This window comes from Sciurus carolinensis, chromosome 5 (genome assembly GCF_902686445.1).
Source record: "Sciurus carolinensis chromosome 5, mSciCar1.2, whole genome shotgun sequence".
Taxonomy (NCBI): Eukaryota; Metazoa; Chordata; class Mammalia; order Rodentia; family Sciuridae; genus Sciurus; species Sciurus carolinensis.
The window spans coordinates 157,691,579-157,713,729 of record NC_062217.1 but is presented as its reverse complement, the minus strand read 5'-3'; the positions used below and the strand labels follow the sequence as shown (position 1 = coordinate 157,713,729).

General features: G+C 36.0%; 2 protein-coding genes and 1 long non-coding RNA gene across 6 annotated transcripts in view; 1 reads left to right on the top strand and 2 right to left on the bottom strand.

Moving 5' to 3' along the window:
- The first annotated feature begins 2,024 nt into the window (after window positions 1-2,024).
- Window positions 2,025-13,769, top strand: Smndc1 (survival motor neuron domain containing 1). 2 transcript variants are annotated; one of them, XM_047554483.1, is made up of 6 exons: window positions 2,025-2,218; window positions 3,252-3,371; window positions 8,431-8,573; window positions 9,197-9,358; window positions 11,460-11,613; window positions 12,512-13,769. In XM_047554483.1, the coding sequence occupies exons 2-6, from the start codon at window positions 3,252-3,254 to the stop codon at window positions 12,647-12,649; spliced, it is 717 nt and encodes a 238-aa protein (XP_047410439.1). In that variant the 5' UTR covers window positions 2,025-2,218; the 3' UTR covers window positions 12,650-13,769. The 2 variants fall into 2 exon arrangements, with proteins under 2 accessions (XP_047410439.1, XP_047410440.1); XM_047554484.1 differs by lacking the exon at window positions 2,025-2,218 and adding an exon at window positions 6,166-6,355 and having other exon boundaries at window positions 3,246-3,371.
- LOC124985860 (uncharacterized) lies at window positions 3,735-10,127 on the bottom strand. The gene is made up of 3 exons (XR_007108884.1): window positions 9,170-10,127; window positions 7,073-7,151; window positions 3,735-5,162 (listed from the first exon to the last, which is right to left on the bottom strand). It is a non-coding gene; the product is annotated as an uncharacterized LOC124985860 (long non-coding RNA).
- A 6,527-nt stretch (window positions 13,770-20,296) lies between the features above and the next one.
- Mxi1 (MAX interactor 1, dimerization protein) overlaps window positions 20,297-22,151 on the bottom strand; it is a 71,450-nt gene continuing 69,595 nt past the window's right edge. For all 3 annotated transcript variants that reach the window (XM_047554479.1, XM_047554480.1, XM_047554481.1), the window contains exon 6: window positions 20,297-22,089. In XM_047554479.1, the coding sequence (XP_047410435.1) occupies window positions 21,926-22,089 (164 nt within the window). In that variant the 3' untranslated portion in view covers window positions 20,297-21,925. The remainder of the gene's footprint in view (window positions 22,090-22,151) is intronic.

Sequence of the window (22,151 nt, the reverse complement as noted above, 5' to 3'; positions counted from 1 at the left end):
GGCATATTTCCTAAGGCAGCAGCTATACTATTTTATTTAGTAGTTCTTCAGTTTTCTTTAGATGTGAAAGAAAATAGTTGTGTATTCTGGTGGCAATTTGGAGTCTTTACATTTTATTTACTCACTGGGTTTCAATGAAATAAAGAACCAGAGGCTTTATATATTGCTCTTTTTGTTGTTGTTGTTCTGGGACTGAATCCAGGGCCTCATGCATGCTAGGATACTACTCTTTTAAAGAATAAAAATGAGTGTTTTAAGAAAAATCAGACATGTTAGAGTTTGATACTTCAAAGTGGTAAGTCAGAAAGCCTACCTGAAGTATCACTTTTAGTCAAAGTCTATACTAACACCACACAGAATTGTAAAAACTGAATACACATAAAGTGTTTAGAATGGTTTCTGGTACATACAACTGCTATCATGCCCTTGTGATAATTAAAATTCAACATAACTTTTCTTTATAAATCAAAATTATCTAGTTGGGAGAATTAAAAACAATACTGAAAACAAAACTGCTAACATGGTATAGAAACCTATACTGGAATTTGTAATATTCCCTAATTTCTGATCCAGAAGGTTCAGGGAGACTTCTCATTTGAGAGATTTTTACACACCTTTTAGCATCAGTTCTTAAAATACAAAATTAGAATAAGAACCACTGTCAAAAATTACATTTATTTCAAACCATTCTCTGTTTAAGGAAATGTGCATCCTTCTTGGTTTGTTTTCCACCTTAATCCCAACTACACACTGCTGCCCTCTGCAGCATTTTCAATTCTTGCAAGTTGCCTTCCATCCCAATCACACACACCTGACTTGGTTTTCATCTCTATAGGTTACATGACTGACTTACCATATGGAGTGTGTGTGTGTGTAGGGAAAAAAATGGACAGCTCCTTCAAAAGAAAGCAAGGAAATAAAGCAAGATGTTGTACAATTCAAAAGGATAGCCTGAGAGGAGGGAGGAGGGCCTTCTTAGTTAATCTTCAAGGGAAGGTTTCCTTCCTGGCCGATATTTAGATAGCTTTGGTTTCAGGTCTTTATCTTTTTAAGAAATGAAATAAAATTATATAAATATGGTAGGAAGAGAGGAGGGAAGAGAAGGGGAAGGTGGGGGAGCTAAAAAAAGGTAATGAAAACATTTGGCCTTCATTCCAAACTCTAGATAGGTTTGTGCATCAGACCTCACACACACTGTACTACTGCAAACATGCACACTTAACGAGCCCTTTTTTTTTTTTTTTTTTTTGCAGTGCTGGTAATTGAACGCAAGGCCTCATGCTTGACAGACAAGCAATCTACCAACTGAGCTATATCCCCAGCAAATGAGCATTTCTTTTTGGACATAAATGGAAGTCTAATACCAGTCTACTCATTATTCAAGACTATAACTTGGAGATTGTATCCTATTAGGCAAGATTAAGTAACACCAAATAGGTTTTAACAAATATTTTTAAAATAAATCAACCTCTTCTCCAACAGTTTCTGCCACAATTAGTTTTCTCTTTCTATTAAGGCATCTATTATTATATAAGGCAGAGGTTCTTAAAATTCAGTGGACATCGTTATCACCTGGACAGCTAATTCAGACTGCTGAGCTCTTTCGCAGTTTCTGAATTCCAAGGTCTGGGGCGGGACTTAAAAATTTACATTTCCACTCAATTCCCAGGTGATGCTGACGCTGCGAACTTGGGGACTTCACTTTGAACACTAACAACTAGTATAAAGGCTGTATTAAATCCCACCACAGCTCGTTTAAGAAGGCAGTATGAAAGGACCCGACGGCACCCGCTTCACGATAAATATCCAACGACTACCCACTCCAAGCCGGAACTGAGGTCTGAATAACCTACACACTGCGCGCCGCGCACCCCAACTACGTCACTTCCTTCTTACCAAGCCCCGCCCACTTCACGTCCCTAGCGAGAGCAAGGCGGACAGTCTAGAGGGCGCCAGGAATCACGTGAGTCTAGTTACATCTCGCGATGTTTTTTAAACCTCGCGAGACTTAGCTTGCCTTGTCTTTTCCTCCTTCCAGCGCCCGGTTTTCCCTCCCCTCCCCCTCGCCACCGACGGAGTTCTTCCTTTAGAGACCCGGTCGCCCTGTTGTCGTCGCGAAGATTTTTTTCGTACTGCTGCTGCCTCTCCCGCCACCGCCGCCACTGGGCTCATTTTTCCCCGACCCCTTCCCGCTGCCCCATCCCCAACCCCACACAAGGTAACAAACCCCGTGAGGGAGCATCAGGCCTCGCCGGGCCTCGGTCTCCCCCGAGTTGGAGCGAAGGTCTGAGACCGAGGAGCTAGCCTCGCAGGAGAGGTCTGGGCGCGGGCGTGGTGTAGGAGCCCCAGCTCCTCTTCCACCCAGAGATGATCCTGAGCGGCCCCGGCCTGCGTTGCGGCCTCCGCGCCTAGACAGCGAACACCGCCAAAGTGGGGCGGCCGTCGGGTGGGGTTGGGACGCCCGCGCGGTTCTGCAGAGTTTCGGTCAGCTGTAGGGTTCCGGCGTTTCCCTGGAAGCGGATGTTTGGGTTTCTAGGCCTGAAACAATCGACAAAGTTGTGTCGGGCTTAAAGGTGTTGGTGACTGGAAGAAGAGCTAGCTGCCTGGCTTGCCTTATAACCCTTTGGGGTCTTTCCACATTCCAGGCTTCTGCTGGATGGGAAAACCCCTTGCGTTTGCTTACAAATCATCAAGGAAGAGTTCATTCAAATCTCATTTTCAGGAGAACGTGCGAGTTGTGTTTGGCGAAAGGCAGCGTTTCTTGGAATGCTTACATGCGAGAGTATTTTTCTGTTGTTTTGATTTGCGGAGCTGGGGATCGAACCTAGGGCCTTGTGCACGCTAGGCGTGAGCTTTAGCGCTGAGCTGCATACATCCTCAGCCCAGCCGAGGTATTTGTGTTGCTCCTTAAGAAAATGAATCGACAACTGCATATTTAAGTGACTGGGTGAAAGATTTTTATTCTGGAGAAGAACTACATACATGCTTAATTGATTTGTTCAAGTAAATAGTTATTTGTGTAGTTAACTGGAAATCAGTTTTATTTCTGTCATGTTTGTAGTCTTCAGAATCTGTTACCTCGAAGTTTGTGATTTAGCTCAAGTCTAGTGTAAGTAAAAATAATGGTGATAAATTAAGCTGCAGGAGGTGTTTGGATTAAAACTGGTTAATTCAGACAGGTTAGGGAAATATTTTTTGTGCTTTGATATTTGCCTTAGTTTTCATGATCTTAACATCTTTATTTTCACCAGATGTCAGAGGATCTAGCAAAACAGCTGGCAAGCTACAAAGCTCAGCTCCAGCAAGTAGAAGCTGCGTTATCTGGAAACGGAGAAAATGAAGATTTGCTAAAATTAAAGAAAGATTTACAAGTAAGTATGTTGGACAATTGTAGTTCACATTGCTTAAAAATTTTTTCTATGACTTTCAATTGATTTATATTTTAGAATCCATAGGTACTCAGAACACCCTTGGAGGGGGTACCCTTCCTGTGTGAATACACATATGTGTATATATGTATAGGCACTGAGACTTGTAGAGAAATATGATTGCTTCCTCAGTTTGTACACATCAAAAAGAATTGTGTACTCATAGGATTTTTAAAAAATTAGTTGATTTTGAAAGTGTCTTAGACTTTCAAGAGAAGAAACTTTACAAAAGAATTTGCTTTTAGTTTTCAAGTCTTCGAAAAGAAATTGAGTTCAAAAGGTAAATAAGATAAAAAGAAAATACAATCAGATTAAAATTCTTTTTATTACATAATATTGAGAGTGAAACATTTAATAACATTTTCTTTTGTAGCTAGTGGGTTACACCTTATAAAAACACATCATAAAGATATCCAAAGAGATACATGGTTTTGGTATTAATGTTAGTTAGGTGTTTGAACTAAAGACTGGGTTTTACAGTGTAGTTTTGACCTTTGTCAAGTTTAGTTGATGTGGTAAAAGGAGATCTTAATTTATTGTGGGAGAGTTCAGTAAGTATAAAATTTTTTAAACCTGCACTGAGTTTCAAGACAAACATAAAGCCATGATAGTAATAACTGTTGTTTCTCAGGACAACAGGTTAAGAAAAGTACCATATGTAATTTGTAAATACTGTGTATGTAACTTTTCATTTTTAGAACTTCCTTAAAATTCTGGACCTGATTTTTTTTAAGTTTTCAGGGTGTTTTGATTAGGTGATCTTTCTACTGGTTCCACATCCTATTTAATTAATCTGTCCCTTTACCATCCTGTTACCCTTTAAAACTTAAATTTTGGGGATATTAAAAGTGAAAACAAGTGAAACTTTTCTGAATTAGAATCTAGATTTGGGATTCTGAAAGAACTTATCCAGGCATAATTAAAATGAGTAAATATTTTCAAATTCAGATACTAGATTTAGGACAAACTTGAAGTTGTATGTTGTTTTTAAAAACACAGAAAATATCTGGGATAATTTCAATTCAAACAGAATCCTTTCAATACATAGAAGCCAGACCTGGGGATTTCAGGATTCCAGTCAATAAAAAAAAATTTTTTTTTGAAAATTTCTCCTACTTCGAGACCCTTATGTAAAAATAATCTGGTGGTTTGCTCCTGTCCATTCAGTGAATTGCTCACATGTTCTGTGAGTATACATTGCAGATATGACAAAGGTAAACTAACCTCTTGTCTACTTAATGTATCTGTTTTTTTCTTGCCTCAAAGAGATGTTCAGTCTACCTCTACCAACTTATAAGCAGTTCTTTTTTCTTTGAAGAAAATAAAACATTTTGTGCAATGTTGTATATTGTATCTTGCTTCCTGGGCAATGGGAGGGAAGATGTGGAAATGGTGGAGAGGGAATTGGGAGTGGAATTTAAAACAGCATTATTATCAGGTCTTTTTAATATTTCTGGAAAAGTCTTTAGACTCTGGGTGCAACTGTCTTAATATAACACAATCTAGAGCAGTAAATACTGTAGGGAAAAACCACTGTAGTAGACATTGTAGTGAGTACCTGAAAGACTCATGTAGGGTTGAGTTAATGACTTAGTTGTTTTATCTATAAAATATCCTCCTTTCTACGCTGACATGGTGGTGCTGCAGGCCTGTAGTTTGATCTCTCAGAAAGCTGAAGCAGGAAAATCACTTGAACCCAGTAGTTTTAGGGAATTCTGGGAAACATTGAGAAACCTGTCTCAAAAAACAAAAAGACAATAAAAATATTCTTTTGTATAACTGTGTAGAACAACACTGTCCAATAGACCTTCCTGTGATCATGGAAATGTTCTTTTTTTAATATTTAGTACCATAGCCACTGGACACGTAGGGCTGTTGAATATTTGAAACGCAGGGTAACCAAGGAGCTAAATTTTTAATTTTACTCAATTAAATGACTACACATTGAATGGCACAGATTTAGAAGTGTAAGTGTTAATACTTAAGATAGTGATAAATCAGAATGTTTTACCTAACCAGTCTTGATGAGTTTCTTTTTTTATTCTCATCATGAGAAAATAAAATTGATTTTGGTTACTAGATAGAGGACTGTTAAACTGAAACTACTCAGATGGAAAGCATCTTTTAAGATTAGATTAAATTTTGAACGATATGTGGATACATGTTTCCACCTAGTAATTGTTGTCTTTGAGACTATAGTTATAGTTTTATAGTTTCCATTCTACAGTGTTTTTCCTTTTCTGCAGTGTATCTAGTGCCATTAGTATTCAGTTCTGCCACATTTGGTGAAAAACCTGTTCAGATTATTAAGTCTATGGCTTCCTCATTTTTATAATTTTGGACCATCATATAGTTTTTAGTTTCTCCTATTCCTCTGGAATCATATTCTGATTATTAATTTATTTGCCCTTTGATTTATGATAAAACATTTTTTCTGAACTTTTTTCAGTGACTTCTATTTTTCCAATAAGGTTTCCATGTTTATCTCTTTTATAATATATTGTCTTTCATAGTATAGTTACTCAGCAGGCAGTAGATTAATCTACGGAGTCCTAACGGCCTTTTCTTTTTTCACTTTAAAGATAAAATAGGTATATTAAAATCCGGGCTAGCCAGCTGATTAGCTCCCCAGGCAATCTATGATAATCACAAAAATAGTCAATTTATTAGGCTGTTTTGCTGAATAAACTGGTTCTAAAGGAGGCAGGGGTCAAGTCACTTGTCTCATATATTACAGTGGCTCTCTGCATCCCCGAAACGCCTTCCTTCAGTAAGCAGAGTGCTTGAGTGCACCCCCTTTGACCTGCTGATATGTAGATCACAACACCTGATGCTTCCTGGAATTGCCGATTACTGTAACTGCTGCCCATCTGTCAATGAAGGAGCAGTTTCAGAACTCAGACTTGGGGGAGGAAAAGTAATTAATGGTATGTACCTTCAAGAACCCCCTCATACATAAAATAGTTTTCTGATACTTTCGTCCATATGCACATGTGAAGAAAACAAAAAATTAGAAGGTTCATAGTTTGTTGATGTATATGTAAAACTATGGCAGAGTTAGTTATAGGACATTAGGGGTAAATGCTCTGGATTTTGTTTTTGTTGAAAAGGGGTCATTTCAGAGCAGGACTCTGAAAATTCTTTATAACATGCACAGCTTTTTAGGATCATTTTCCTTAAAAATATTTTTCCTTATGAGTAATAGTGGGAAATGTTCTGTCTTAAGAAGAGTTCTGAATATGAGGTGTACAAATGAAAAATTTGTATTTGAGCTTTAATGGTTAAACCATCTGTAGGAGGATGGTGAAAGTATTTAATGGCTCTTGAGTCAGGTTTATTGGATATATTCCTGGCTTTAAAAGGGGTTAAATAAAAACAAGACTGGGAAATTTACCATTCACTGTGTGACTACTTCATTTGGAACATCTTTGCTTTATTTGCAAAGGACCGTCTTAATTAAAAAGCATTTGAGGGGCTGGGGTTGTGGCTCAGTGGTAGAGCACTTGCCTGGCATACGTGAGGCACTGGGTTTGATCCTCAGCACCACATAAAAATAAATAAAAATATTGTGTTCATCTACAACTAAAAAAAAAAAAAAAAAGTATTTGAGGACTGGGGTTATAGCTCAGTGGTAGAGTACTTACCTAGCATGCACAAGACCTCAGTTTGATCTCCAGTGCCACCAAAAAAATTTAGAATACAGTCATGTCCTATCTTCAGGGACTATGCAAAAGAAAAAAAAAAGTGTTGAAATTAACTATGGCAGCTAATAGAACTTTGAGATACTACTCTACTAAATCTTTAACTTAAATCTGAGTCTTCTTGTTCTTTAATCCACAAAATCAGCCTTCCTCCAAAGGCTTACTACTTTTTCTTTTTCTCTTCTGTTTTTTTTTTTTTTTTGACCCAAATATTAGTTTTTCAGAAGTAGCCAGTAAGATTTAGAAACTTTAGGAGAGAGATAATATTTAACTGTCTTGGCTACTGAACCAGAACTACTATTATGAAATCTCAGAGTAAGCCAGAAGAAACTAAGTAGAGTTAACTTTGCCAGTTTTTCTTCCCAAACACACAGTTTATTTTAAATAAAACAATGTGGGGGAAATAGGTATGCAAGCTTTTAAACAATCAATAAAATGGTGCATAACTTGGATCTTCATTAGAGTAAAAATATAGCAGATTGGTAGCAGAATCTATTAATTTGTATTATTTCTCAAGTTTTAGAACCATCCCTAACATACCTTTGAAGGAAAGCAATAAATGTGAGCCTGATTTAGAAAAATATTAGCCACACAGAGGCATTACCTGTCTGTGTTACTTTTGTTTTTTCCTTTTAAATGAAGCTGTGCTGATGTACTTATTAAATATCAAGGTGTAGGATATTTAAATTAACTTGATGTGTGCTTATTACTCAGTTGATGTGAAGTTTATAATAAATGACTAGGAAGACTACTGGTTTCTTTTACATATGCCTACAGTGTTTTAGTAGAAATATGTGTAAGTGGGAATATTTTTGTTCACAAATAAGGTAGTTTAGTGTTTTGGGAATTGGGGAGTAGGGGATGTTGGCTACACAGTTAATACAGCTACTAAGTAGTACCTACAAAACAGAACAGTTGCATGAAATATACATGACAATAAAAGTAAAAGGGACCTCAAATCTAATTTAATCCCTCATACTTTATTTCTCATCTTTAGAGATTATTTGCTAATAAGCATTTTGAAATAATGCATGTCATATGTTCAAGTCTACTTTATTTCTATTAGTATTTGTGGTTAAGTTGAAGATATCTATTAGGCTTAAATCATAGCTCCACTACTTGTGTAAAATACTATCACAGTTTCAACAAAGAGATAATCTCAATATTTTCTTAGTAGTGTTATAAACTATGTAGAGTACTTAATAAACGCTGTGTGGTTTGAGAGCTGTTATTGAAAACTAAGAAAGTAGTTAATAGTGTGAATTATAAAATTAATTCTATGGTTTTGTCGTCCTTTTTAGGAAGTTATAGAACTAACCAAAGACCTCCTGTCAACTCAACCATCAGAAACTCTTGCAAGTTCAGACAGTTTTGCTTCTGCTCAACCCACTCATTCATGGAAAGTTGGAGACAAGTGTATGGCAATCTGGAGTGAAGATGGACAGTAAGTGTAGAAAAAAAAAAAAAAAAAACCTCTAACTATAAAATGAAAATAATAAAATACAATGGTAAGATTTTTTATTCAGTTTGAACTACTGTATTTTAATCTTTCCATATAGGCAATGTGATTTATAGAGCCAGCTCCTGGGTGGTTGTCATAATGAAGTTTAGTTTTAGCTTTAGATAAGTTTGAGGGAGAAGAATGGCTTAGATCCCAGGGGAGAGAACCACGAATAGGTATTTTCCAAAATAATCTAAATTATTTTCGCCTTAAGTTGAAAACTGAGTGAATAGTTGGTTACTTCAGATTTCTATGAAGTGCATATGCTGAAATCATTCCTGTAAGAATTTTTTTTCCTCAAAGAGATGAATTAAAGCACATTGAGTAGATATATATTTAAGAGACTTTCCTGGTAATATTTTTTGTGGTAATATTTAGATTAGGGCTTCTTTTTTGATAGCAGATGCCTAACACCAACCATTCTTGATTTATTTTTGTCAAAGGGGCCAGTTAACTACAGAAGTTTCATTTTAGTCACATATAATAATTGAATCTCTGCAGTATAAGTCTTGTAGGCTGAGTACTAAATCTTTACTCACCTGCTTACAGCCATGATATCTTTACAGGTGTTACGAAGCGGAAATTGAGGAGATAGATGAAGAAAATGGCACCGCTGCAATTACCTTTGCTGGTTATGGCAATGCTGAAGTGACTCCACTGTTGAACCTGAAGCCTGTAGAAGAAGGAAGGAAGGCAAAGGAGGACAGTGGCAATAAGCCCATGTCAAAGTAAGTAATTTTGGCATTTTAGATGTTCCCCATTTGAGTACTTGAGGTAGTCTGCAAATAGAAACTATATATAGGCTAGATTGGGGTGAGGAAGTTAGACTACTATCATTGGGGGGGTTTTTTGTTTTTGTTTTTTGTAATTTTTTTTTTCCAGCTGTAAATGGATCTCTTTAAAATTTTATTTATTTATACATGGTGCTGAGTATCAAACCCAGGGCCTCATACATGCCAGGCACATGCTGCACCACTGAGCCACAACTCCAACCCTATCATTCTTTCAAAGATTAGTGACACAGCCTCAATGTGGTCTGTTATATGTATGCCTAAGTAAAGTGAAGACATATTGGTTACCTCCTGGGCATTCCATATTCGGAGGATACAGTAGTGTAGTAAGTAGTAAGAACATCCTCCTACTATGTTTTTTATAAGCCAGGTGCTAAAACTACACTACAATGAATACCAACTTGGGCCTTGTTTCTACTGAGTTTATATCCAAAGAGAAAACATAATCAAAGAAGCACTTTAATAATAAAGTGTAGAAGTTATGAAGGGATAGAATATACATGTGAAGGGAACAAAGAGGAGGTACTGACACTGCAGTTATCCAGGGTAGTTTTCTCAAGAAAACTGCCCTACTAGAGGGATATGGAGGTAACAGAAAGATCCTTGTGGCAAAAACTTGGGACTGGAAGGTGGCATTTTCAAATTTTAAATTGCTACATAAATATATTTGAATTTGGGAAAATTTTGTCATTTGTTAAAATAACAAATAAACATCCCCAGTAAGAAAAATTAGATTGTAAAACAGTGTATAATCTGGTTTTAGTTTTTTGGCTTCTGTGTGAAAAGCCATACTTAGGGCTGGGGAGATAGCTCAGTTGATAGAGTGCTTGCCTTGCAAGCACAAGGCCCTGGGTTCAATCCCCAGCACCACAAAAAAAAAAAAAAAAAAAAGAAAAGCCATACTTCATGGTGGTGATTACATGGCATAGGGGATCTAGGTTTTATTGCCTCTCTCAGATTTATTTCTTCATTCTTCATTTGGTAGGTATTAACTGAGTGAAGAGTTTTGGTAGTTTTAGGCTCTAATCCTGTTTAGAATCCTGTGTAGGATTTTTTTGAAACTCCCAGTTTTTTGCTTTTTTGCTTTTTGTTGTTGTTTTTAAGAATTATTATGGGTTGGGGTTGTGGCTTGGCGGTAGACTGCTTGCCTAGCACGTGTGAGGCACTGGGTTCGATCTTCAGCACCACATAAAAACAAATAAATAAAGGTATCATGCCTGTCTACAACTAAAAAAATGTCTTTTTTTGTTTTTTAAAGATTTGTTATCTGTGATTTCCCTTGTGCTGCTGCATTCTCCCAATCTAGGTGAAATAGTTTTATCTGCATTCAATCTATTTATATACTTTTTCAAATGCTGTGCATTGTACTTACTATGTCTATTTGGAAATTGATTTTTAGCAGCTATTAATATTGAAATTCAACTTATTTCTAAAACACATTTGTGAAAGATATATAAAAGTGAATTAAAAAGTGCCAGGTGTGGTAGTGCATGCCTGTAATCCTGGTGACTTGGGAGGCTAAGATAGGAGGATGGCAAGTTTGAGGCCAGCCTTACCAACTTAGTGAAATCCTGTCTCAAAAAATTTAAAGGGGCTTGGAACATGGCTCAGGTTAAATATCCTCTGGGTTAATCCCTGGTACTGAAAAAAAAAAAAAAAAAAAAGGTCAAATATAAAGTTACAGTTATGTGCATGTATGAGTATGGCATAATGAATACCACTATTATATATAACTATATTTTACCAATAAATATTTTTTAAAAAGTCATAGTTGAAATATTTGATTTATATTTGTGAGCGATTACATTACATATGAAAGCTTTCAAGGATACTAAAAACTTTAAAAAAAAAAAAAAGTATACTAATGCCAGGTGATTGGCATTGATTTTAATGATTCAGTGCTTTTATTCATGGAGAGGTGTGTATACGTTTATCGGGTTTTTGTTTTTGTTTTTTCTTTTATGCACTTCTAAGGCCTACAAGGAGTTTGTTTTTTAAATCTTAATAGTTGACATTTAACTGTTTTTTTACCACATAGAAAGGAAATGATTGCCCAGCAGCGTGAATACAAAAAGAAGAAAGCTTTGAAAAAAGCACAGAGAATAAAAGAACTTGAACAGGAAAGAGAGGACCAGAAGGTGAAATGGCAACAATTCAACAACAGAGCCTATTCTAAAAACAAAAAAGGCCAGGTTGGTAAATCTATTTGTTGCACTTTGCAAATCTGAAAAATGCAACTGTCATTAAAATCTTAAAATGAAAAAGGAGGTATGTAGATTTTTGAAATGATGATTAACCAGTTATATGCAAAGTCCTTGTCAGTCCTCAATTTTGCTTTTTGAAAAATATCTCATTAGCCACTGTCTCTACAATAAAAACATTACAAATGAGAGAGTTTGTATCAGGAACGACAGACTTGAAAAATTATTTGCTGCTTTACATACCACTTAGGGACATTGTGCTGAACTCTGCTTTATTAATATGCCTTTATGTGCATCACGGTTAGATCTTATTTAAAAGGGCTTTTCAGTTTTGTTGGTTAAGTTTCTGAGTGTTGGGTAGAAAATAACCATAGCGTCCATGGAAGTTCAGAGTAAGAATAACCTGGCTTTTGTTCACATCTTTGTTTTCATTGCTGTCACTTACATCGGTAGACATGATTTCTGGAAAATAGTATTTCCTTTTCATAAAGATGTTTATTTTATGACGTAGAAAGGGCATAGAAAGGGCTTCATAATTTAGACATCCAACAGGCCCTGCTATAATAAACTTCAATATAGTTAGAGTTCTAGTCATGCCAGAATCAAAGACTCATATTGCAAGTTAGGATTGGATTTGAGACTGCGGAGCTATAATCTGGAGACATGTTAATGCCCAAGTGTTATGAGTGTTTACAGTGTGTAGTGATATTTTTCACAACTTAAAAGTTAGAATAAATAGCTTCTAGTAGTGAATTTTGACTCTAGCAAACAAGAGCAATGAGCTTTTCTTTTTTTAAATGTTTGAAACTATAGAATATCTTAATATTAAAGTTTGAAATTTGCTTTTTCTCCCAAACTAATCAGAAGTGGTTTCTGTTCTTTCCACTAGGTAAAGAGGAGTATTTTTGCTTCACCTGAGAGTGTTACTGGGAAAGTTGGAGTAGGAACTTGTGGAATTGCTGATAAACCTATGACACAGTATCAAGATACCTCTAAATACAATGTCAGGCATTTGATGCCCCAATAATCAGAAAAACTGTTGGATTTCATCTCTGCAGGGCTTTACATTTACCTTTTTATCCTTATATTTTTCTAAAGGTAAATTATTTGTTAGATGAGTAAGGAAGATACCATTGTTGTCATTGTTTGACTTCAATAGAATGAAACTTGAAGAAATTGCATTTGATAACTGCTATTCATTTAACTTTTCATTTCTACTACCACAGTTCCCTCAGTTTGTTGAATAAGGCAACTTTTCTAGATAGGTGCTGCTTAAATCAGCACTTAGTTGAATTGTTGATCTTCCTAATATCAGGCCCCCCCACTGGACTGATGGTGTGAACTTTTTGTGTCATAATTTTCAAATGCTTTGAACTTGACACATTCTAGCAATTGATTGAAACATCAAGACAAAACACCAACTTGCTGAAGAGATCTTTTGATGTCCCCCCTCTCCACTCCGCCACCTTTTCTTCTACTTTAAAACTGAGCTCTTATCCAGACAAGCCAAAATATGGGTTAATTTGTAAATGGCAAAGTTTGTTTTGAGGTTTTTTTCCCCTTCCATAACTCGTTTTCTAAGCCTGCACACCATCTCTAAAATTGATCTAGCTTTTATTTTATTCATTGAGTTAGTTTTATGTAAGAAACCATGTTAGGATGAGCTACCTTTCTAAAGTGTTTTTTGTTTGGTGTTTTGTGGTTTTGTATGTTTGCTTTTTCTTTTGTCGGTTTTTCACTTATGGTTAGTGGTACCATTTTTGGATGTGTAATGTTTATATGGGAAAACAAAAAGCTGATGTATAGCCCTGTATACAGTGTAGATACTATTTTTGTAAAAAACCAAGGCTAAATTAATGAACAAGAGTACTGAATGTTTCATCATTAAAAATTTCTTGTATTTCTTGTGCATTAATCTTGACCATAATTTCCCTGTATATTATGTTCATGTAGCTGAGTTTTTAATTTTTATTAACTAGATCAAGTTGCCAGCATTTGTTGGTGTGAGCATCAGTTATCTTGAGTTAAAGCCAAATACATTCATAGAAAAGGGTCTTCCTATTAACGGAAGATGATTTTTAGAATGTGTGTTAATTTCAGTTTTGTATGTTTAACTTTTATTAAATAAAGTGTTTTTAAAATCTCCAGGGTGTGTTAACAACAGGATGAAGTCTTTAGCTTTGACATGGTGATTAAGTCTCAAACTTGCATACAGAATTGCCACTAAAGAATATTTTGATTATGATAAAGGTTTCAATAAATCCTTAAGTATTCCTTCCATTAGACATTAAGAGTTGTATACCAAAGGACCACCTAGTCTTATTTTAATGGCTTGTGCTATGTATTGGGGTGTTTGCAAGTTTTTTGCACAAGGGGAAAAATCAAATTTTTATTTCACAAATGTTAAATTCTTTGGTAAATTGAGACTTTTAGGATATCAGTAAGAAGTAGAATTCTTTCCCTTCCTCCAGACCCAAAAACAGGCATAGATTACCTAAGTGAAAAGGCTACTTAAAGCCTAAAAACTTGGGAATAAAAAATTTAAAAGTATACTAATACTCATTATCATTGTAACAACTTTTAAAATTTTTATTAGGGTTTATTCAATCTTAAGATTGAGATTTCGTAGCTGTATGGTTTTCCCATTGTAAAAAAAATCAGTAGTGGCCTTAAAAGATAACAAGAGAACTTTTTGAATGAAAGTGCACTGGCAAGAAATTGGGTGTAATTATGTGATCCCAAAATATGTTTTTTGTTGAAATTATCTTGTTCTGTTTGTTGGGATAGTAGTTCACCTGGTGTTCGTATAGGCAGCACTGTTGGAACTGAGACTTATTCCTCCTTTAACCCTATAGACCTTCCTTTCTGCATATGAATGGAGGGCTTTGCAGTAGGAGAGAGAAAAGGAATAAAAGTAACCATATCATAACAAGTATTTGTTTAGAAAATAGGCGCCATATAGCGGAAGATCAAGAGCCCTGTGTCAAAGACCTAGATATTGCCCTCTGGAAAATCCTAGTGTCAGGAAGGAAGATGTTGGTGTCTCTGGACTAAAGTGAAAATTAGAACTTCTGGGTAGATAGTACCTGCCACAGTTTGATGCTGAAGTTGAGAAGATACTTAATGAGAAGCATGATTTTCTATAGTATTTTACAAATGAAAGTGTGTAAGTTCTGTGTATTCTAAAACTGAGTAAGAATCTTGGCCTTACAAAGCTTTTTGTATAAAACTTGGTGTAGAATTTCTTCTGTCAAGAAAGGAGACTTGAAGCTCTGAAAGGGTGACGGACTAAAATGTAAACTACTGATTTATGACTCACAAGTAGGAATGCCTGCATAATCAGCGTTTGACATTTCACTTCAGTTACTGACCATTTCAAGAAGTGAATGGTCCTAACACTCCAAAAATTAGTAATCCAAATCAATTTGGGGGCGGGAGGTACCAGAGAGTGAATTGAGGGGCACTCAGTCTCGGAGCCACATCCCTAGCCCTGTTTTGTATATTATTTAGAGACAAGGTCTCACCAAGTTCCTTAGTGCCTCACCATTGCTGAGGCTGACTTTGAACTCTAAATCCTTCTGCCTCAGTCAGCCTCCTGAGCTGCTAGGATTACAGGCCTGGCCCCAAATTCATTTTAATAATTGCATAACCAGTGCTATTAATTAATATGTAGAAAGGTCCATAAAGCATGTTGGAAGAGCAAGGATTCCTGGCTCCCCATTTTTAGCTAATGTTTATCACTCCTCTGCTTCACTTTTCTCCATGGAATGGACTTAATAATACCTGTTTCCTTAGGTTTTAAGGATTGAATTAATATATGTAAAGAGCTACAGTGTCTGGCATATGGTAAGCACTATAGAAAAATCTGCCATTTACTAAGTGGCAATGGTGAATAGCTGATCTTTTTTCTTTAACTTGAACAAAAGGAGTTCACATTGCAGTGGATAGTAATACCCGCTTGCTTGTGATTTCAGGTCCCCTGACTCCCAATTGTAACTATTATGGAGATGTTACCAAATTACCAAGAAAGATAATTAAGTAAAATCCTAGAAAGGTTTAAAATTGTTCTCCATACAAGGACATATTTCTTAATGGAAAAGGGAGGAGGTTATAAAAGTCACCTTTAATTCTTAAAGAGGAATTCCTGGGTCTGGTTCCTATCCCAGACTTACCCAGCCCAAGGTACATGACTTGACAAACACCATAGATGATTCTGCTGTACATCCTTAGTTGAGAACCATGTTTTTAGGTTAAATGTAAAAAGTTTGACTTTTGAAGAAAAATTCCATTTAGTGGCACTTTTATTAGCCTAGTTTTGAAAACTAGGCATCAAAAGCAAAATACATCAAATTATTCTAAAACTCCCATTTTTTTAAGCTTGTTTTTGTAATAGTGAAAGGTGGTGTGTCTATTTTCATATGATATGGTTTTAATGCTCAGTATATCTCACTTGTAAATAGCAAGGGAAAATACCAGGTAACAAAGGAAAATAGATTTTTTTGTGATCTGTAGATTATAATTTTTATAATTATAATTAGACCTTTTATAGGATGAAAAATATCATTTGTAAATTTAGCCAAAAATATATTTCAAGCTTTCATTTAGCTTTTTACCTAATTTGGATAAAACTGAAATATAAAAGAATATCTATCTAAGCCAGCAAGTTTTTGTATTTGTTAAAATCTTTAGAAGATTCAATAAATATCTGCTGAATTGTATTACTTATTTGTATTATACTATGAAAGTCAGTATAAACAGCAATTTGTAAGTTCAACAGTAAATGTAAACATTCTTTATATCTAGGATTTTTGAGTTGCAAGTTAAACTGAATTTTTACTGCAGTGGAGAGGAAGAGCATAGCAGGCAAAATAACAGGTAATTCTGTAGTTTAAACAAAAAACCCCCCAACAATTGAGTCCCTGTCATCCTATATAATTTTTTTTAAAGTATGTCTATCTCTATAGATAAGTTCTTAAGAGGTTCAGAAACCAATATTAGAGATGGGACATCCTATGAGTGTTTTGGATTAGGCAAGAGTAATTAATAAAAGATGACAGAAGATGGTATTACATTTGTGTAGTTTTTCATTTTTTTTCCCCTGCCTTTTCAGCTTATGTATGTAAAGGTGGTTCTTTTGTGGGATAAAGCAGTTCTGAGAATTAACAGTGGGTTTGTAGTGACTGACAGTGGAACTAGCCAAAAATCTCAAATTTGGGATACTTAATTTACCATTTCAGTTCCCAGGCAATAAAAATTAGATGTTTACTTCTTTTACACTTCACCAGTTGATTTTATGAAACCAGCGTAGACTCAAGTCACTGAAATTATTTAAATTATAACTTGTTTCCCCAGTTAGTCTTTTTTAAAAGCAAAGCTAACGGGGCCATGCTTATACTCATTAGTAGGAAAGGTTAAGTTTTTGTTTGAAGAGTTACTTGAAACAAGTTGGGACCCAAAATAATGGTTATTATTTTGTTCTTTGATTTCCCTTTCTTAGTGAAACTGATGTGCTTTTGTTTTTTCCCTTTCAAGCCCTGTACTTACTTTAGCAAGATGCAGTGAATTTGTGACCCAAGAAAGAATTCAGGCTTGGAGGAAACTTGATTCCATATCCTGAGAAACTAGAATTGAAGCCTGAGATCTGCAGCTAGGCTAGTCTTTATAGATGGTAATTGTCCAGTTGTTCATTGCTCAGAAGTAGCAGGAAGGAAGAGTAAGTATCCCTTTGGTTCTTTTGCCTGGAGTTGTTTTTTTTTTTTTCCTCCAAAAGTGCTGTCAGGTTAGTTGACCTAGCTTTCAGAAAGTGATGATGTGTTACTAATTTAGAAACAACTGACCTCTTAAATTTATATTCTTTTAATATACATTTTAGAAATACTTTATGGCTTTTGTTACAGTTTTGCAATGCTATTCTGTGCCCTGGTGTGAACATCTAAAATAAATATCCCAATTATTGCCCTACCAAGAAAAAATTTTTTAAGCATTCCCCATGGCAAGGAGCAAAGAATTGGACTGGAAAAAATTTCCAAAATTACAGATTAGTTGGCAGTATTTTAAGTGCATTTCATTTGAGCCATTTTTCATAATCATGACTTGGAAGAAAAAAAAAAACCACCAAGAAGTAAAATTGTCAGCCAGTATATCTCTTGAACTGCACTGTATTAAAACAATTAGATGTAGCCCACAAGAAAACCAGTTTCCCACTAGATCTGGAACATTGGGCCAAGAAGATAGCTGCTGATTTTCTTTACTTGGCAAGATCAGCACTGAATGTTAACCCAGGGCACTCATCACACAGGGGTTATCAGTATGGAATATGTTCATTCTCAGGTTAGTTCATTTTAATAAAGAGCAGATAATAACACTAAGAACTGATGACACCTTAATCTTATAAAGCCTTTAAGAAATTTTATAAGATAATCAAAATTCAAGCCGGGCATGTACACCCTTACTTCCAGCTGTTTGGGAGGCTGAGGCAGGAGGATCACTTGAGCTCACCAGATCTAGACCAGCTTGGACAACATGGTGAAACCCTATCTCAAAAGAAAAAAGAAATATTACCATAGAATTGTGTTAAATATGAATCAATATTTAAGAAATAGCCCTTTTCAGGGATAGGAGTGTAGCTCAGTGATAGAGTACATTCTTAATATGCATGAGGTCTTAGATTCAATCTCTAGCACCACAAAAAAATATATATAGTTTTTTAAAGTACTTTCCCAAGACAATCAGTTAAAATAAAATTCAGTTTTATTTATTTTGGTGCTTGGAATTGAACCCAGGGGTGCCTTACTACTACACTACCAGCCCCATTTTATTTTTTGAGACAAGGTCTCAGTTGCTAAGGATGGCCTTGATTTGGCAATTTACTGCCTCAGGCTCCTGAGTCACTAAGATCACAGGCATGCACCACCACACCTTACCTAAAATTCAGAAGGAAATTAGAAGGTTGTATTCATCAGAAAAAATAGATAAGTATATCTCAATTTCTTTTTTGGTACTACTCATGGATTTTGGGGGTAGGGTGATAAGTTACATGTATCAGCCTGATCCTTACATTTCAAGATGAAGGTAGTATTTATAGCAACTTTCCCGGAGGAAACAGGCTCCATGAAGAGATTAAATAACTAGCTTAGAGTCTGCTGAATGTCAGAATGGGATTAAATGAAATTAAAACCCTTTCTTTCCCCACATTATGCTGTATTGGTAGGTGAGTTGGAATCTGACTTTGATTTGGGTTTGGGATATTTGAGGTGGAAGGATAATAAAAGCAGGGGAAGAGCAGTTGTTTATTCAAGTGAAGGAAAAAAATTTCTCAGAATTCCTAAAAGGCTAAACAGTTTGTTCAGAAGGTAGGAACCCAGGAGGCAATATGGTATCAAGAGTAAGGAGCTCTGCCTCAACAATTATCATTGCCTTTTTAAAACCCCTTCATAATTCTAATAGGCATTGCCACACAGGCATTGTCATGGGAACAAGAAAAGGCTTTTTTCCCCCTGTAGTTTTTGTATCTATGCTAGTCTGTGTCAGTGACTTCATCAGAATCCTTTGGCAATCACTCAAGAAACATTTTACTAGAAGAGGATCCAAATAAGATTAATGGGGGTGAAGGGGCCAAATGGGAACTTGGAGACTTTTCAGCTTCCATAATACTCTAGCCAAAGGGATTCCCTAAAAAGTTAGAGATCAGATGAGGATGACAACTACCTGAAGCAGTTAATGGGTACATGCAGTTAGATATGCACCTGTTTAAATTTTGGAACAGAGATAGCAATTAAGTTTCAAACTGCTGTTAATTCTGGACTTCTGACCGTACCAACATAAACATTTAGGAGACATTTGTGGATACTCATCCATATTTTTGCCTTCATGGAGAAGGGTGTTAGAAAATAACTCTGGTATTCTTTATTCAGTTTTTATTTCTTGTGTTAACTTCTGTGTCTTCATTTTGTCTTTTAAAAAATTAATACTTCTTACTCATACAGTCTTACCATATCCCCAACCCCCAAAGGAAAACAAAGCAGGAAAAGTATAGTTTTGGGGGCAGTTGAAATATGTACTATAGGTTTGTGACAAAGGCTTCCCAGGTCATTTTCCTGTTCGTACACAAAATGGCGGCACCTCAAATGTGCCTGAATGTTGTCCCAAATTCCAGCCCTATGCCAAATGATGCCAGTGAATGCCATGGGAATGAGAAAAGGGAACTTAAGTCATTGGCTTCCATTTACTTTCCATGGTAATTTTAGTACAATCTTTAAACTGTCTCGCTTGGGAAAGTCAAAAGTAAGCAAATATATAGAGCAACATCTTGACCCAGCCAGCAATAATTATAAATGAATCCAGAAACAGTTTACTTGGGCCACAGAAATGAATCTGTTTTGTCATATTTTTCCTTAATTCCCAGCACCTCAAACGTAGCAAGTTCTAGTACTAGATTTTAAAAGCATGCAGTTTTTCACACACACATCTATTTCAAAGAATTTCTTCCACTCAAACACAGCACAATCAAGGAAAAGATATTTTTGGAGGCACAGAAAGAGCACAAGAACAAGTGAGTATATATATGCCGAGGCCTTATGTATGACCAAGCTGGTACACTCCATATATAAAAGTAGTGAATGCTGTTAAAGTGCTACTCACAAAAGGATAGTCTAACATTAACACACAACTCAACTGCACTGCTAAATATGGTTGTCTTTATTTTCTTTTTCCTTGCCCAGCCCTATCTAAACATAAAATAAAACTACAGGACTGAAATTAACAACCCATTAAAATCAGCAATAAGTTATGAAAATCATAAAGCTTTTTTTTTTTTTTTTAAGTAATTAAGGGTAGTTAAATTATTTAAAGTATACAAAGTCCAAACAGCTGGGGGTAAGGTCTCCAGGAAGGCTTCCCAGGGTAAGAGAGAGAGGACCAAAGGAAAACCTTGGAGTTTGAAAGACAAAGGGAACACATGACATCAAAGTGCAGGCTAGAAATTTCACTTCGAAGAAAATAACATTTCTGAAAACATTTATAAGAGCAACAATAGCACCTGCACAGTGGGATTGTGAAGAAGACTGCCTGTAGAAAATGGAAGCAAATCTTTACATTAAAATGAGACAAGTGCTGAACTTAACTATGTTAACTATGATAGTGTGTCTACTATGGATATCAGATGGTTAAAAGCTGGTAAAAGGTAATGATTCTAAAAGAAAACAAAAACAGCATTGACCTTTTTTTCTACCTAGCCCAGACCTCATTCATTTTGTGCACTATAAAGAGTGAGGTGTGAGGTGTTTTATCATTATCAAATGCTGCATCAAAATAGATGATTTTTCCCATGTGTTTTTCCACTATAAAAGACATCTATGTTTACTTATGGACAAGCTTTAAAAAGATGTCATTTTGGTTTTCAACACATATAAACAGTTATCAAAATCTCAAATAAAAATGCTGCCGTGGCTCCGACCTTGGCCTGCTAATCTGAGTGCACAACTCTTCTGACCCATGCAGACACAGGCACGTGGAGCTTTTTCCTTCTGGCTCCCCAATCCATACTCATAGGCCTTGTGTGATAGAGGCTGTCATGCATGGACTGCCCCCATGCAGCCCCGAGGCCATGGGATGGCGAGATGGCGGCTGGGTGCCCTAGTGCTAACAATGCAGGATAAGGTTAGCTTGTTTAGCATGGAATCCAACAGAAAGCTGAGCTGCATGATGATCCCTTTCAAAAGGCTTCATGGGAGTCTCTCCTTTTGTAGAGCATGAAATGAGTTTGGGTTTGTTTCGTTTTTGTTTTAAAGAATTGATCATCCACAGGCTTCATGATAAGCTGTCCCAGGCTGAGTTTTAATAGCTCTCCTTTGCTATCCAAGATTAATGCCTGATTATCTTTTCTTTACTATAGGTTTTGATTTTGTTTCTAGGGCCATAAAGCTCAGGAAGGGTTCATAACCCCCATCTTTCAATGTGTCTACTCAATGTATGAGCAAACTAGAAAAAGAGGATGGAATCTCCAGTGTCCTCTTTGAAATCAACTAAATCAAATCAAGATAATTTCACACAAGTTTTCTGTTGTCATTAGAAATTGTGATTTTTTTTTTCCAATATGAATATTCTGAGTATATTTGTTCTGCTGGGGAGGCTCTACCCCACTTTTTGCTAAGTATTTGCTTAAATACAGGTCTTATGACCCTTTTGTTCAAGTATAGTTTTGTTTAGCTTTAAAGAGGAGACTGCATCATGAACCCAATTTAAGAGATTGTACTGAATTGGCCCAGTGAATATTTTGCCCTGCACTGTTATGTCATGCTGGGTTCTAGGAAGTGAACGAAAGTTTGACACTGGCACTGGAGTAACCCTCATCACTCCCAATACTCTGCAGGCTGCTGTGGTCATCAATGTCACTGATGCTGGTGGTACTTATATTGTCCACTTCTCCATGGGAGAACTCTGTGCTTTCAACATCCACTTCAATCTCCTCTGCCAAAGGAAAAAAAAAAGGAAGAACATTAATAATCTATGTGCACCTTCAAAAATTAAAA

Excerpts from the sequence above, each read along its gene's own strand:
- Smndc1 (XM_047554483.1), top strand. The coding sequence starts at position 3,252 with ATGTCAGAGGATCTAGCAAAACAGCTGGCAAGCTACAAAGCTCAGCTC. Across the intron at positions 9,359-11,459 it reads GGCAATAAGCCCATGTCAAA|AAAGGAAATGATTGCCCAGC; the intron begins GTAAGTAATTTT and ends TTTACCACATAG. Across the intron at positions 11,614-12,511 it reads CTAAAAACAAAAAAGGCCAG|GTAAAGAGGAGTATTTTTGC; the intron begins GTTGGTAAATCT and ends TCTTTCCACTAG.